Source organism: Rutilus rutilus, assembly GCF_951802725.1.
Source record: "Rutilus rutilus genome assembly, chromosome: 25".
In the NCBI taxonomy this organism is placed as follows: Eukaryota; Metazoa; Chordata; class Actinopteri; order Cypriniformes; family Leuciscidae; genus Rutilus; species Rutilus rutilus.
In genome coordinates this window covers 26,834,528-26,851,229 of record NC_140229.1, presented here as the reverse complement: position 1 = coordinate 26,851,229, position 16,702 = coordinate 26,834,528, and the positions used below count along the sequence as shown (strand labels likewise).

Below are 16,702 nucleotides of genomic sequence, written 5' to 3'. Positions count from 1 at the left end.
CTCTGTCCTTCAAGCTCGAGTGCACTTAAATGTTTGATGTCTCTGTAGAATGAGGGCTCCAAGAAGAAATCCCATAATGACAGTGACGAGGAGGCCAGCGGTGCCAAACGGGACGAGCCGGACCGAGCCCTGATGATGTTCCGCCCCATGGTGTCGGATCCCATTTACATCCACCGCAAGTCCCCTCTTCCCCGCTCCAAAAAGATTGGCTCTGTGGAAGTAAGTTACTATATGTTGTCATTATAATATAACTTTTCTTCTAGTAATCAAATCAAGTCATTTCCAATGTATCACTATTCTGTATATTGTACATATAGAAGCTTAGCTTTGACAGAGACAGTTATTAATGCATGAGTTAAGGCTTATCTACACAGAGCTCGAACTTTTACTGCCAATTTAAGTGAATCAATCCATCCGAATGTAGTGCGACAAAGCACTTTGTTGCATATATAGTGTATATGTATAAGTACAGACAGAGTCTTGTCAAGGCCACGATTCATTCATAATTATGCATCATCAATGTGCTATAGCGCTGTAAAATGTCACATCCCGAAGATAATGTAGATTTTAAACCCAGAAGAAAATTAACCATCATTCTCCTAAAATTAAAGTTAACAGATGCTAACATTTGTCTTCGATGATGTGCAACACAGAAATCTCTGTTAACATCTCAGGAAGCAAGACTGGAGTTACTGACGCAGGCAGTTCAGAATCGCTTCTTTCTTTTACATTCACAAACAGCTGTACATACACTATATGACAGGTGATATCTGAAAAAGCATAATAGGGGCACTTTATATTACAATTAAAATATAACTTTTACATTTGTTAACACTTTACAGTAATGTTTCATTTGTTACTATTAGTTAATGCATTAGCATTAACATGAACTTAAAATGAACAGTATATACAGTAGTCTTGAAGTCTAATGTTGACTATGTATTTTACAGCAATACACAATATATCTTCGTTAATGTTAATTAAAAAATACAGGTGTTCATTAACTAATGTAACAGATAGAACATTTGATTTTAAATATATACAAGTAATAATTGAAATTAACATTAATTACATCCTGTGAACAGTTCTAACTGTAAGTTCATGTACACTAATGTATTTAACTTTTGTTAACAAATGAGAAATTACTGATTGTAAGCAGAAATGTTTCTGCAAACATTTAAAGCATAAACTTTTAGATTTAGGTTTTTAAGATCGCAAGAAACAAATTCAGTGTTTCCAAACTTTTGTCTGGTAGTGTATGTACTGTGCATAATGAATTATATTTATCGTACTTTTTTTCCCCATTGCTGTGACATTCACATCATGCGTTGATGTGGAAAAAGTGTGTGTGAGTTTCATCAATTTCAGCATTTCATGCATCTCTCTTCACGTCACTGCGCCTTCACGTGTCCTTCATTTAATGACTGTGCCAAAGTCTCCTCCGCTTCTCAGTTTCTTTCCATTCATTTGTTTTTTAGGAAACCGGTTGATGTTTTTGTATTTTGTTTTCATCAGTTCAGTTTATGTCATTTTAAAGCATATAAGCTGGATCAAAATGGGAGTGAAAGACTGTTGTTATTCTAGGAATGTTGAACAGCTTCATGTTAAAGGTACACTATGTAACTTTTTTAAAGTTAATTCATCATCAAATCTTCTTCCAAAACGTGTTTTTGTCTTACCCTGATTCACTGATTAGTAAGCCTTTTATAATATTTATATTTCAGACCTGACAGGATGGTTTTCGCCTGTGTGTGTCTCATCATATCCGGAAATAGAGTAAAATTGCTCCGGCTGCTCATAATCATATTCATCCGCACAGTCACAGGCATGCAGTTTTGTTTTTTAACCGATAGAGGGTCTAAAGTTACAATAGTGTACCTTAAGTTTTGCATTATAGTCTAATGTATAATTTGATGATATTTGACATTGATATTTTTCCTTTATGAAATGAGATATAAAGAACAAATTGATGCATCCCAAAAATGGAAAAGTAATGTATTTGATCAGAAAATACAGAAATGATCTGCATAGCCATTTTCTTGTTACATCGATTATTTTAGAGTAAGATGGTTGTTTGTGTTTATCACATCATTTTAGAAAAGCACTTAAAATAGACAGGCGTGTAATTTTAGCCTAAAACCCTATTGACTTTTTGGTCTCTATTTAAGATTCGAGTCGTTTACATGAAAAAAACATTTGACAAAAAGACATGACACATAGTTGAATCGCACATTCCCTCGTCTATACAGAAAAGAAACTTTTAACGGGCTATGTTGCAACTCTCAACCTCATGTCATTGCAAACCCTATAAATTGTTTCTGTGGAACACGAAAGATTATATTTAGAAAATTGAAACTTTTTTTGTCCAAAAAAGGAAATTAAATCAATAAAAGGAAAAGTCCACCTAAAAGTGAAAATAGCCCATCTCTCACCCTCGTGTCGCTCTCATACTGTTGCTTGTGGTATTTATTGTACAATGTGATGCAAATGATCCCATCTTGCCATGCTAATGTCACACAATATTGTTTCAAGCATCCATTTTCAGTCAAGCTAGCAGCTAGCAGCCTTGTTAGCGTGTGTATAAAACCATGGGTGCAAAAGCATGTCCATGAATCTTTTCTCACCCACAAAATGTATGTTATTTTGAAAATTGCCACGGTCTCTTTTTTTGTTTTCTTTTTTAGTCCCCAATGCAGACAGACTTTTTCAAGACGCCTGCTGGCAAAGTATGAGCGCACATATAGCTGTTCGTCTTCTCTCGAGTAAAAGGCCTTCCTGTAGTGAATGTTGGTGGACACGTAGCCGGACTGTTGTTAACGTTGCATGACTGTGCTGTTTCTGCCCCCTGTCTCACTTCCAGGAAGAGAGCCCCCTGAGTGTGTCTAGCCCTGACTCTATAGGTACCTGGATTCATTACACCTGTGGTGTTGGTACTGGGCGTCGAAGACGCAGATCAGGGGACCAAATTACTTCCTCCCCAGTCTCCCCCAAATCACTGGCTTTCACATCCAGTATTTTTGGCTCATGGCAACAGGTTTTTACCAATTTAATTCATTCTTCACACCAACCACTAACGCACTGTTCATTCACACGGCGGTGAGCAAGGACACCTAATGAGCAGATGAATTAAAAGAGAGCACTATTACCTCATTGGTCATGTGTTTTGTTGATTTTGATTGCACTGGTTTGTGTTCTGGAATATCAGCTTCTAACTTTTCAATTTGTATCAAGTATCTTAGTTTTTTTTTTTTTTAAGTTTTAGTCTTCATCTTTGTCTTAAAGGGAAAGTTCACCCAAAAATGTAAATCCTGTCCTCATTTACTCGCCCTTGAGTTGTTCCAACCCTGCATGAGTTTCTCTCTTCTGTTGAACACAAAAGAAGATACTTTGAAGAATGTTGACGGTAGTCATTGACTTTCATAGTATTTATTTTCCTACTTTGGAAGTCAGTGGGGTCCGTCAACTGTTTAATTACCAACATTCTTCAAAGTATCTTCTTTTGTGTTCAGCAGAAGAGAGAAACTCATACTCATAGGTTTGGAACAACTCGAGGGCGAGTAAATGATGACAGGATTTACATTTTTGGGTGAACTATCCCTTTAACAATGTTTTTAAACTTAATTCAATCTTAATGAATGTTTTCTTCAAGTTCCACATAATAAACCATGTATTTGTTGTAATCGTATGAAAACTAACTTTAATGTTTAATATTTCTCCATTGACCGTAATTGGTACTAAATTCTGTGATTCTTGATTTAGACGACAAATCCATTCGTGTGCAGACACAGATAACCCAGTCTTTGCTTTTTACAGTGTTGGTTTAAAGTCAACGTGAAATCAAAATTGGCTAAAAGTTTTATTTTCTTGAAATGTTCCTGATGTCATTGTTTATGATTCATCTGTGCATGTTATTCCGAACAAAATGACATATGCCACGCAGCCAAACAGTTTAGTCACTGTTTTTTTGGTATTTTTATAGGTAGATCACAGGGGATTCTTGCCAATAGATAATTGTGAATAAATAGTTAATGTAGTTTAGTATTAGTGTAAGTAAAGGTTACGGCAATAATAGCAAAAGAAGATTAAATATTACCATTATTCTTTGTCGAGATGCTCTCAGAGACCAACTTTTTGGTCATCTCAGGCTTCTCTGCGTGTGGTTTTTCAGAGGTTCAGTAGTGCTACTGCAAACCCTCATTCAGATGTAAAGAGCCATGTTTCTGATGCGTACACTCAAGTCTTTCTCCTTGTTGAATATCCTCAAAAATGCATCATTTTAAGGACATAAAATGCCATTTCAGGTTGACTTTAAATTCTGTCTTTTTAACAAAATTTGTCAATTAGTTGTGTATAGTATTGTTGTATCTTTTATTTTTATTTTATTTTGTGTGTGTGTGTGTGTGTGACTTGGATACTGATTGAATCAAACCGGAATGTCATACCATGTAGAGGAACAACAAAAAACATTGATTCATAGACGTTTTGGCTATGACAAAAGTACACTTTTGGCCTTTTGCTGCTGCTTCAGACCATAAACTAAAAACCTCATTCCAACCCTTCAGTGATTAATTTTCTCTCTGCACCAGTCTGCTCTCTTTATCCATGTTTAGCCTATAGTCAGTCTCTTTTCATTCATCTGCTGTGCTATTAGCTGTCCTTCGCATCCTGCTCCATCTCAGTGTCCAGTAAGCGTTGAGCTCTGGGCTGCTGATGTCACACATGTGTAGGGTGGATCACGCCTGTCACTCGCCTCTTCCAGGACAGATTTCGCCTCTGCTTTGGCACCTTTTACTCCTCATTGGTCACTGTTCTCACCCAGATCGACATTTCTCATTTCTTGTTCTTACAGTTCAAGGAAGCTTTATCAACATAATCAGTGATATTTGTTTATGGTGGTTAACCATTTAGTGAACATCACAATTTTTATTATGTTTTACAAAAGTAATTATAACCCACGTGTTATAATTATGCTTGTGTCTTTGTTTTAAAATATATTATTGCTTCGTTATGTCAGTTTTCCTGTCATTTTTAACAAACTGGGAACCTCGGTCAAGTTCCATGTTTTGAGGATAGATTAGCCCAAGTCTTCAACTAAATACAGTGACCCTAAAAAAAGAATCTGGACACTTTAGTCACACTTAAAAATGTCTGAATGAGAGAATATCAAAGCAATTTGCAATCCATTGAAATTCTGTCAATGTGATTTTTAGTAGATCTCTCTTTTTGTGACATGTTTTGCTTAAGTGTGTGTTATATTGTAACCAAAATCTTTCAGGTAAATTGAAAGTGGTTTGATTGTATGATATAAACACACAGATTTGATGTGTGCCTTGAGTGTATTTTTGGGGCCATTGAAAATCCTTTTAGTTGAGGACGGGCTTGATCTAGGCCTCGTGTAAAGAGGACTGCTGTTTAGTGTCCAATAACCCTCTTCCTATTCCCCGGATAACCCTCTTTTACCCCAAAGTAGATTTCATAGATTTGAAGTTTCCTTTGGTTTTTGCATGAAACTGAAATGAACATTTTTAACAGAGGAAAATAACTGGGCTGTGACCGTCTTGTTCCCTGCTCTGTTGGGTTTTACATGGATGCAAATGCATATTTGTTTGAAATTGTGGTTTATTCAGTTTTACTCTATAAACTGTTGCCATGTCCGTCCTCACACCCTTCTGCATTCCTGATCTCATTTCCCGTTTCTGATATGGAATGGAGTCTGTGTGGCAATGCTTAACGCATGATCCATTTATTTTCCTTCATGCTGGGTCTTTTTTTATTGTATAGACCTGTGAACTCACATATTTACAGTGCTGCTTATTAATGTCTGTCTATCTGTAAATCGCCTTCATGAAGAACGGACGAAGGTTGACTGTTTGTTGAGTTTGCTTGTGCTCTTTCAGGTTCTGTCGGAGAACAACAGCCACAGCCGACCGGCCAGACTTCACCCCGATCACAAGCTCACCCCTGGAATCGGTAAGATCACACTCAACACACTCCTAATCTTGATCTTATAAAGTCAACAGACATATATCTCGTAATATCCTGAATGTTCACTGTGGAGGATCTCTGACACACTGTCCTGGTTTTCTGTGTCCAAATAATATTTTGCCGTTCCATTTCTAATCTCTGTTGTGTGTGATGTTGATGTGGCTGCTCTCTCTTGATTCTTTAAACTTAACGACCAATTAATTTGGGTCTGAATTGGAAGTGAATGTGTAATACTGTCAGTGAGCTTCACTCTGAAACACACTGTGTTCTAAGATTGTTGCCACACAGCTGACTAATACAGTGCTGACTCTCATACATGCTTGTAATGTCCTTTGTGTGTTTGTAGGCCGTATACACACAAGCCTCCATGCTTTACATGGAAGCATATACTTTTGGCTTACTGGGTAATTATACATCTTTAGTAAGTGTATGTAGATGTGTAGGTGACAGGACATAGTTTTGGATGTCCTGCGGTGTGACATCACTCTCGCAAGAAAGGTTCTATATAGAACCCTAGGGTTCTTGAATTTTAAAGAACGCGTTATGCAAAAAAAAGGTTCTGTATAAGAAGAAAATCTTAAATGACTGCGTAATACTTTCATGTTTAACAGTTATTTGAATTTTTTCTTGTGGTTTGAGTTGTTTAATTAATAAAATGTAATTAAATTGAAAAATGAATTAAAACAAGTACCTGACAGAACCCTTTTAGGTTCTATATGCTGTAGAGCCTTTTCTTCGATGAGTGATTTTTTTAATTTTTTTTACGAGTGGCCGGTTGCAACTACTTAGTCTAGTCTTTTTTTTCAAGACTGGTCATAACTTTAAGTCAGTTACATAAAAACATAGATTAGTCTAATATGAATCTGAAAAGTAAGACTAATTAGCCCTAACTAATTGCTAGTTGGTCAGACTAGTTCTTAATAGACATACAATAATACAACTGGCCCCATTATTGTAATACATTTTTCTTTATTTCTTTTTAGATTTATTATACATGCAGCTTTTTGAGCCCATATGAATTGAATTTTGTATTAATTCAAGTTAATTATCTTGTCATACTGCAGGACAGTTTAAAACTAGTGAAGACAAAAGGTCACAGGACCTACGATGTGCACTTCGATTTATACTTTCATAGACATTTTAAACTAAAATGTTGATGTTGGCTTGGGGGGAAAAGTAGCACATGGACATGTTACCGAGACAGAATGTGTTCTTCGTGTCAGCCCTCAAAATTTAGTGTAAATTCGACTGATCTTTCGAACAACTAAGAGCTTGTGTGATTTAGTTCGGTACTTTGCGATGTGACGTCAATGGCATCGTGATTTGTGAAGTGACATAACAAAGTGGCACAGATTTATACAACATTATAAAACTATAAAGCTTGCCACCTGAAGAGTTTTTTTGTCTGCTGTAAAAATGTGTGCACCCAAACAAAAGCAAAATGCATTCTGGTCAATCATAGCAAAATGTGTCCCATTAATACAGATTTGCCATAATGCAAAAAACTATGAATAGTTCAAATGTAACTGATATAATCGTACACTCCTGGGGCCGCATTCACAAAGCTTTTAGTCAAGAATATTCTGTATTCTCAAAAACATTTAAGAATGTTCTTGTCTTTTTTTCTCTTAAAGGGTTAGTTCACCCAAAAATGAAAATTCTATCATTGTTTACTCACACTCAAGTTGTTCCAAACCTGTATGAGTTTCTTTGTTCTGCTGAACACAAAGGAAGATATTTGGAAGAATGTTTGTAACCAAACAGATCTCGGTCCCCATTGACTACCATAGTATATTTTTTTCCTACTATGGAAGTCAATGGGGACCGAGATCTGTTGATTACAAACATTCTTCCAAATATCTTCTTTTGTGTTCAGCAGAAGAGAGAAACTCATGCAGGTTTGGAACAACTTGAGGGTGAGTAAACAATGATAGAATTTTCATTTTTGGGTGAACTAACCCTTTAAGATTTTTCTATTTTTTTTTTAAAAATTATGATTAAAAATCAAATTATTGTAAGTCACCTCTTAAAGGTAGGATAACCTCCTACCTTTGACTGTTTCAAATATTACAACATAACACTAGCTACATACACTCATCGGGCCACTTTATTATGTGCACCTGTTCAACTGCTCGTCAGTGTAAATATCTAATGTATTTTGCGTAACTCAACGCTTTAAGGCATAGACACGGTCAAGACGACCCGCTGAAGTTCAAACTGAGCACCAGAATGGGGAAGAAAGGTGATTTAAAGGGATAGGTCCCCGAAAATAAGAAAATTCTGTCATTTACTCGCTCTCAAGTTGTTCCAAACCTGTTTGAGTTTCTCTCTTCTGCTGAACACAAAAGAGGATATTCTGAAGGAATCAAACAGTTAATGGACCCCATTGACTTCCATAGTAATTTTTCCCCTCAACACTTTGGTTACCGACATTCTTCAAAATATCTTCTTTTGTGTTCAGCAGAAGAGAGAAACTCATGCAGGTTTGGAATCTTCTGCAAGGACCGCCATACAATCAGATAACACCAAGTCACAACAAGTCTGCCATTTTCTTCTTAAGAAAATGTTTGATAACTTAAGATTTTTTCAAGAATCACACGTAGAACCATTCTTACAGACTTCTTAGAGATTTCTTAACTTCTTTAAGAAGATCTTTGTGAATCCAGCCCCTGGATTGGAGCGATGGAATGACTATATTAAGGATTATCCTAGTGGTCTACAGTGGGTAATAATACTGGAATAGTTACAGCAGTTGTAGTAAAGATGGTGTAAGTGTATTCCACATTTCATTCAGTCTTTCTCATTTAGTAATTGCTTGATATGTCACTTCACGTGACCCTAAAGCTAATGTCTTATTGGTCGGAAGAGTGTTTTTTTGTTTTTTCCCTAAAGTGAGGTCCTCTGAAGATCGTTTTACCTAACTAGGTCACACTGACAAAAGACATTACTGTCATTATGGGATGCTTCAGTGAGGCTGCACTACTCATTCTGTGGCAAGAATCTGTAATAAATGCTGCATGCTGCATGCACTGCGAGGTGTGTCTCTGGAACACCCGATTGCTGTATGTATCTTCTCTAACTCCCATCAGGGTCTCATTGTGCTGGCTTGTTTAGCACCATGGTGCTGGGCGGCTCCTCCAGCGCTCCTAACCTACAAGATTACGCTCACGCACACCGTAAAAAGCTGACCTCCTCTGGCTTCTTAGATGGTATGTGCAAACACGCACACACACCTTCTAATGGTGAATCCCCGTCCCTACTTTTAAGGAATCCGGGAGTCTTATCTGTGTTTTCAGTTGGAAACTACCGGATTTTGTGTTGTTCTCATTGGAATAAGTCGTCCTTTTGTAGCTGTGTTGTGGTACAGATGCCCGTCTGCCCCCGTTAGATTAATTTATGATGAGAAACCTACATCACAACAAACTCAGGATCTTTTTGGGAATCCTGTAACTCAAATGCTTTTGCAAGAAATGTATGCTATGAACCGAACATTAAAAATCAAGTATAATAACAAGTTATCGATAATCCTTGTAAAAAACCATATGGTTTATTTTGTAAATCCTATGTGCAGCCTATGTCTCGTCCTGTGTAACCCAAAGCTGTGTGTTGAATTCATCTTAAGAGTCCGTCTCACCAGAATCTCTGCGCTTTTAGCAAATAATGTTACTTATTTATTAATTTACCTTAATGTAACTCGTACTATTGTAACACACTGTAAACCCATCTGTTTTTCTGTGGTCAGTCCATACGACTTAATGTACGTACATCAAGAAAGTCGCCTGTTTTCTTAGCTTTCCCGACAGTAGCTACACCACAGATATACATGTAACTTAGATGATGATTATTTTCACTGCAAACAAGAGTAACAATAACACACATTTTGTTAAACCCTTGTGCGTCAATATTAAAAGTTACTCTAAGGTCCTTAGAGGACAAAAATATCTGTAATAAAAAAATGTGAAGCTTTGGAGCACAGACTTAAGTTGGGTCTCATTTTAAAGAAGACCATTGGGAGATTGTTGTAAAAAAAAAGTAAAAGTACAAAAATTGTTATAAAGGTTTTAGTTATTTTGTGTACATTAGTGTAAAATAGATTTATGAAAGGAAGTGAGGGTGAAAAATTTGAGATGCACCGATCACCCGGAATTGTCAGATTTTCGGCATGCTCGGACCGGCCGGTCAGTCTCATGTCTTTCCGATTCTGTGCCTGTTTGCCGAGTATTCAGTTAAACACAGTCAGTTTTTGGAACGTAAATAGTTGAGAGAAATCACATGTTGTGTAACAGTATATTGGATCCGTGCATAAGCTCTTAAAGTGACAGCAGCCTAATAAACCTGCTTCTGTCTGCCATGTTAATCAAAGAACGAAAGACAGAGAAAATCACTCGCTGCTCTTCACTGAATAACTTTTGTAACTTTAATTTTAAGCATTAATCTTAAATTAAATAATATTTTTTCATTTGTACAATGAAGACTATCCAGTGTATCTGTAGTATTTCTTACCTGAATTTACTGTACACCCACCTGAAAAACCTAAAGCTGTGTTTATTACATATATCTCTTTATTCTATTGCATTTATTTGTGCTGTGTTTCAGCAGGTCACACTTACAAAAAAATCTGAAATTAGTATTGGCCAAGAAAATTGCAATCGGTGCATCTCTTATTAAAATTTCAATGAAAATACACACTTCTGCCAACATGTATGCACTTGGCATTAACATGAAAAAAAAAACTATTTAGAAAAAGACAAAAATGTTCTTAAGGACGCACAAGGGTTAAATTTACAAAAACCTACATATCTTAATATTAAATAACTAACACACTGTGTAGCTAAAATTTAACTGAATAAAGTAAAACCATTAAAATGAAAAAGATTAAATGAATTTTTTTGCTAAAAGTTTTGCATTTATAGTTCACCCAAAAATAAAAAATTGTAATTTACTCACCCTCATAAACCCATTCTGAATAAGACTTTCATTCATCTTTAAAACACAAACAAATATAGATAGATTAAAACCTGATAGATTTCTGTCCCTCCATTAAAGGTCCATGCAAGCAAAACTTTTCAAAAAGTTCATAAAAAAAAGGGTACAAGTAATCCATATGAAAAGAGCGGCTCCTCTGTAAGTCTTCTGAAGAGACCGGATCGCTTTTTTGATAAACAGATTTAATTAGGCTTTTATTCACATATAAACATTGATCAACGCACATACATAGAACATACAAATATTAATCTTGTGCAAAAACACATTTTATAACACTTCATTTCAGCAGGCTGTAACTGAAATCTGAGTTCTGCTTCATATAATCAGATAATGATTTCACTCGCACAGCACTGAACTTTCAATCATATTTTGGTGACGTGTTGGTTTTACACTGCAGAGTTTTATCAACAGTGCATATCAAGCAGTTTTATGTCATTAGAATCAGTTCTGTTATTGATGCTTCAAAATAATAATTATTGGCTGTAACTAAAGATCTGGCTGAAACTGAAACTAAAATGATCATTTTCTTTTTTTATCATTAAAGGGGTCATGACATGGATTTTTTTTAAATGTTCCTTGTTAATGTTAAAGTGTTATAACACACACACACACACACACAAATATATATGTGGAAAAATAATTTTCAACCCTCATTCTGCCTCTCTGTCTGAAATAACACTTTTTTAAGGCGTGGCTCTTTTAATGCTTGTAAGTAAACAGCCACTGTTATGATTTGCTAATGCTTCATAATTTTTCACTTTTAATGCTAAATGCTCATCTGCATTCTGTATTAGTGTAGACAGCATCAGTCATTATAATCTGAACACACATCTGTATACTGTATCAGTGTAGACAGCATCAGTCATTATAATCTGAACACACATCTGTATTCTGTATTAGTGTAGACAGCATCAGTCATTATAATCTGAACACACATCTGTATACTGTATCAGTGTAGACAGCATCAGTCATTATAATCTGAACACACATCTGTATACTGTATCAGTGTAGACAGCGTCAGTCATTATAATCTGAACACACATCTGTATTCTGTATTAGTGTAGACAGCATCAGTCATTATAATCTGAACACACATCTGTATACTGTATCAGTGTAGACAGCATCAGTTATTATAATCTGAACACACATCTGTATACTGTATCAGTGTAGACAGCATCAGTCATTATAATCTGAACACACATCTGTATACTGTATCAGTGTAGACAGCATCAGTTATTATAATCTGAACACACATCTGTATGCTGTATCAGTGTAGACAGCATCAGTCATTATAATCTGAACACACATCTGTATACTGTATCAGTGTAGACAGCATCAGTCATTATAATCTGAACACACATCTGTATACTGTATCAGTGTAGACAGCATCAGTCATTATAATCTGAACACACATCTGTATTCTGTATCAGTGTAGACAGCATCAGTCATTATAATCTGAACACACATCTGTATACTGTATCAGTGTAGACAGCATCAGTCATTATAATCTGAACACACATCTGTATTCTGTATCAGTGTAGACAGCATCAGTCATTATAATCTGAACACACATCTGTATGCTGTATCAGTGTAGACAGCATCAGTCATTATAATCTGAACACACATCTGTATACTGTATCAGTGTAGACAGCATCAGTCATTATAATCTGAACACACATCTGTATACTGTATCAGTGTAGACAGCATCAGTCATTATAATCTGAACACACATCTGTATACTGTATCAGTGTAGACAGCGTCAGTCATTATAATCTGAACACACATCTGTATACTGTATCAGTGTATCAGAGTCAGTCATTATAATCTGAACACACATCTGTATACTGTATCAGTGTAGACTGTGTCAGTCACTATAATCTGAACACACATCTGTATACTGTATCAGTGTATCAGAGTCAGTCATTATAATCTGAACACACATCTGTATACTGTATCAGTGTAGACAGCATCAGTCATTATAATCTGAACACACATCTGTATACTGTATCAGTGTATCAGAGTCAGTCATTATAATCTGAACACACATCTGTATACTGTATCAGTGTAGACAGCATCAGTCATTATAATCTGAACACACATCTGTATACTGTATCAGTGTAGACAGCATCAGTCATTATAATCTGAACACACATCTGTATACTGTATCAGTGTAGACAGCATCAGTCATTATAATCTGAACACACATCTGTATGCTGTATCAGTGTAGACAGCATCAGTCATTATAATCTGAACACACATCTGTATACTGTATCAGTGTAGACAGCATCAGTCATTATAATCTGAACACACATCTGTATTCTGTATTAGTGTAGACAGCATCAGTCATTATAATCTGAACACACATCTGTATACTGTATCAGTGTAGACAGCATCAGTCATTATAATCTGAACACACATCTGTATTCTGTATTAGTGTAGACAGCATCAGTCATTATAATCTGAACACACATCTGTATTCTGTATTAGTGTAGACAGCATCAGTCATTATAATCTGAACACACATCTGTATTCTGTATTAGTGTAGACAGCATCAGTCATTATAATCTGAACACACATCTGTATACTGTATCAGTGTAGACAGCGTCAGTCATTATAATCTGAACACACATCTGTATTCTGTATTAGTGTAGACAGCATCAGTCATTATAATCTGAACACACATCTGTATTCTGTATCAGTGTAGACAGCATCAGTCATTATAATCTGAACACACATCTGTATACTGTATCAGTGTAGACAGCATCAGTCATTATAATCTGAACACACATCTGTATACTGTATCAGTGTAGACAGCATCAGTCATTATAATCTGAACACACATCTGTATGCTGTATCAGTGTAGACAGCATCAGTCATTATAATCTGAACACACATCTGTAAACTGTATCAGTGTAGACAGCGTCAGTCATTATAATCTGAACACACATCTGTATTCTGTATTAGTGTAGACAGCATCAGTCATTATAATCTGAACACACATCTGTATACTGTATCAGTGTAGACCGTGTCAGTCACTATAATCTGAACACACACCTGTATACTGTATCAGTGTAGACAGCGTCAGTCATTATAATCTGAACACACATCTGTATTCTGTATCAGTGTAGACAGCATCAGTCATTATAATGGCTTCTGTTTGCTTTTGACGTAATGCTCACATTCAGTGTAGGCAAATGTCAGCCGTTAAGCGACTGAACACCAGTGGGCGGGGCTTATGGTGCGATGATGTAAAACTATTGGTCGATGTCTTGCTCCGGAGGCAGTCGTATGCAAATGTATTTGCCCGTGACTTGTGACGTCACAGATCACCCAATATCCAAAGGAGTCGTATTTTGAGCTTGATTAAATAAATGCTTTATTTATAATGTGGAGGACGATTTTAGCTCTGAAACTTGCAGGATGTTTTAATGGTACAAAGACTTCTTATGTCAAAAGATCTTTGAAATTTGATTTCTCATGTCATGACCCCTTTAAAGTACACTACTATGGTATTCTGTGTTTTTGGTATTTCCCCTTATCCTGCACACACACACACACACACACACACACACACACACACACACACACCTGCACCATAGTAGCCAAACCTTTTTTCTTTGTATACAGACATGACTAAAAGAAAATCCTAGGGCAAATCTTGGAAGCTAGAAATTTCCCAGCAAACTGAACCTCACAACTCTGAATTAACATAACTACTGCAGACTTACCATAGCGAGTTGGAGTAAGGCAAGATTTATATGTAGATATTGTGTTAACTTCTAAAGAAATATTGAGCAAACAAATCCTGTATACCTTTTGGTTAGTTAACTTATTTTGGTAAAATGATTGATTCCTCATACAATTATATAGGATTATGGAATCTGTTAATGGTTCTGCTAACATATCCAGCCTACTTGTAGAGTCTGTGCTGGAATAATATAACTGTTCAAAGCAAGTTTTTAAGACCATCTATCATGCAACAAGTGACTTCTGACTTTGTAGCTATTATTTGAGGAGAAATATAACTCAGCATATGTTTTGATGTCCTATTATGTTGTTTGTTTTCATATTTGGTTCCCACAAATGATTTTTTATTTAAGATTCCACGGCTAATTTGTGGTGTGAAGCAAGAGCGTTGTAGATCATGAAGTTCATGAAGTAGCAGTGCTAAAGAAAGTGTAGCGTCCATCATAGAATTAACCCTAGAATGCATGACCCGTATAAAGAGATGGCATCCTGTTTTGATCTTTATCATTAAATCATTGAAGAATTGGATTATGCACCAGTTTAAATGTTTCAGCAATGTTCAGTTGTCCTACATAACCAAATTCAGTTCAATATAATAACTTGTGACAAATGTGTATTTATGTGAGATTTTAATTTGCTAGCAACATTTGCCAATTGTTTCGCTGATCCTTGCAGACATGCAAGTAGACTGTTGTTTTTCTGAAACTAATAAGGCGAAGAACAGGTAAATGTGTGTAAATCTGAATAACTGCAGTGGATGTGTTGTAGTCTTGTGTCCGTGCTGAACCTTTAGGGTAAAGACGGGTCAAATGGAGGTTGTTCATAAGAAATAAACTTTGGGCCAATGAGAAGTCCTGATACTGGAGTCGTCATGTTGCAGCCTTATCTAATGCCACTGGGTGTTAATACTGACCAAAAAATAGATAGTGAGTCAAAATTCCATATGAAAAGCCTACGGGTAATTTTGAGACCCTTTACAAAGGCTTGGGGTAGTGATAGAAAAAAGTTATTTTATTTGAACAAAAAGTGGCGTGTCACATTTTTGGAAGTCTCTCTTATCTGAGATCACAGTCTATCCTCTGACTAGTTGATTGCTGTGTCAATTCAACGGCTGCTCTATCGTGTCCATCTAACCCCCTTTATGCATTCTAGGGTTAATATGGTGTGTTTGCTTGAACAGAAAGGAAACGAAGGTTTTGTTGTTGTTTTTTAATCCCTATCCCTATGGCTGTCCCAACACTAAACACAAGCACTCCTCTGCTTTTCTTCTGCGTCTTTCCTGCATGACTCTTGCCTTCTTCAGCCTTTCTTTAACCCTCTTTCTGTTAGCTCTTATACATTTCAGGTACCTGTTTTTCTCTTTCTCAGAGGCTACGCGTGGTTCTGCTGTTAAAAGATTTTCTATCTCATTTGCGCGACACCCAACCAATGGTATGTTTGCTTTTGTTAATTCCTAGTCACGTTTTCCCCTCACATTCAGTTTTTGATTTATTATTTGTTCCTTGGATATAGAGTTCCTCCTTCAACCCCAGGATAGGGCACAGGGAATGTGACATTTTAAAGGACTAAAGATACTCATTCAACACCAGGCATCAAGTATATATTTGATCAACAGTTTAGTCTCCTCTGGACGGTGATCTCATTACATGGATTTAAAAGAAAATCGCATTTACATAAAGTACAATAAGGTTAATAAATTGGAATATTCTGCTGTTACCTATTGTTAATTATTTGCTTGTTTATTTGTGGTTGAATTAACTAGTTCTTAGAAACTGCTGAAATACGTTGATCAAGTGAAAAGAATTTGCTGCTCTTTGGCCTATATGCAGAATATTTATATAATATAAAACACTTTATTTTAACCTGTTTAAATGTCTCTGCATATTTTAGCTTGACTAACGTTTACATGTTTTCTGTGTGTTTTCCAATTCCAAATTCTGTAGCATAAATGAAACTTTATCATCCAACAGAGTGACATACATAT

General features: G+C 36.0%; 1 protein-coding gene across 8 annotated transcripts in view; it reads left to right on the top strand.

Annotated features, from left to right (window-relative positions):
* ppip5k2 (diphosphoinositol pentakisphosphate kinase 2) overlaps positions 1-16,702 on the top strand; it is a 49,299-nt gene that overhangs the window by 28,188 nt on the left and 4,409 nt on the right. The window contains exons 25-29 of one of the 8 annotated variants that reach the window (XM_084401467.1): positions 49-219; positions 2,861-3,034; positions 5,898-5,970; positions 9,075-9,194; positions 16,087-16,149. In XM_084401467.1, the coding sequence (XP_084257593.1) occupies positions 49-219; positions 2,861-3,034; positions 5,898-5,970; positions 9,075-9,194; positions 16,087-16,149 (601 nt within the window). The remainder of the gene's footprint in view (positions 1-48; positions 220-2,860; positions 3,035-5,897; positions 5,971-9,074; positions 9,195-16,086; positions 16,150-16,702) is intronic. The other 7 variants (XM_084401469.1, XM_084401468.1, XM_084401474.1 and 4 more) reach the window with 7 other exon arrangements.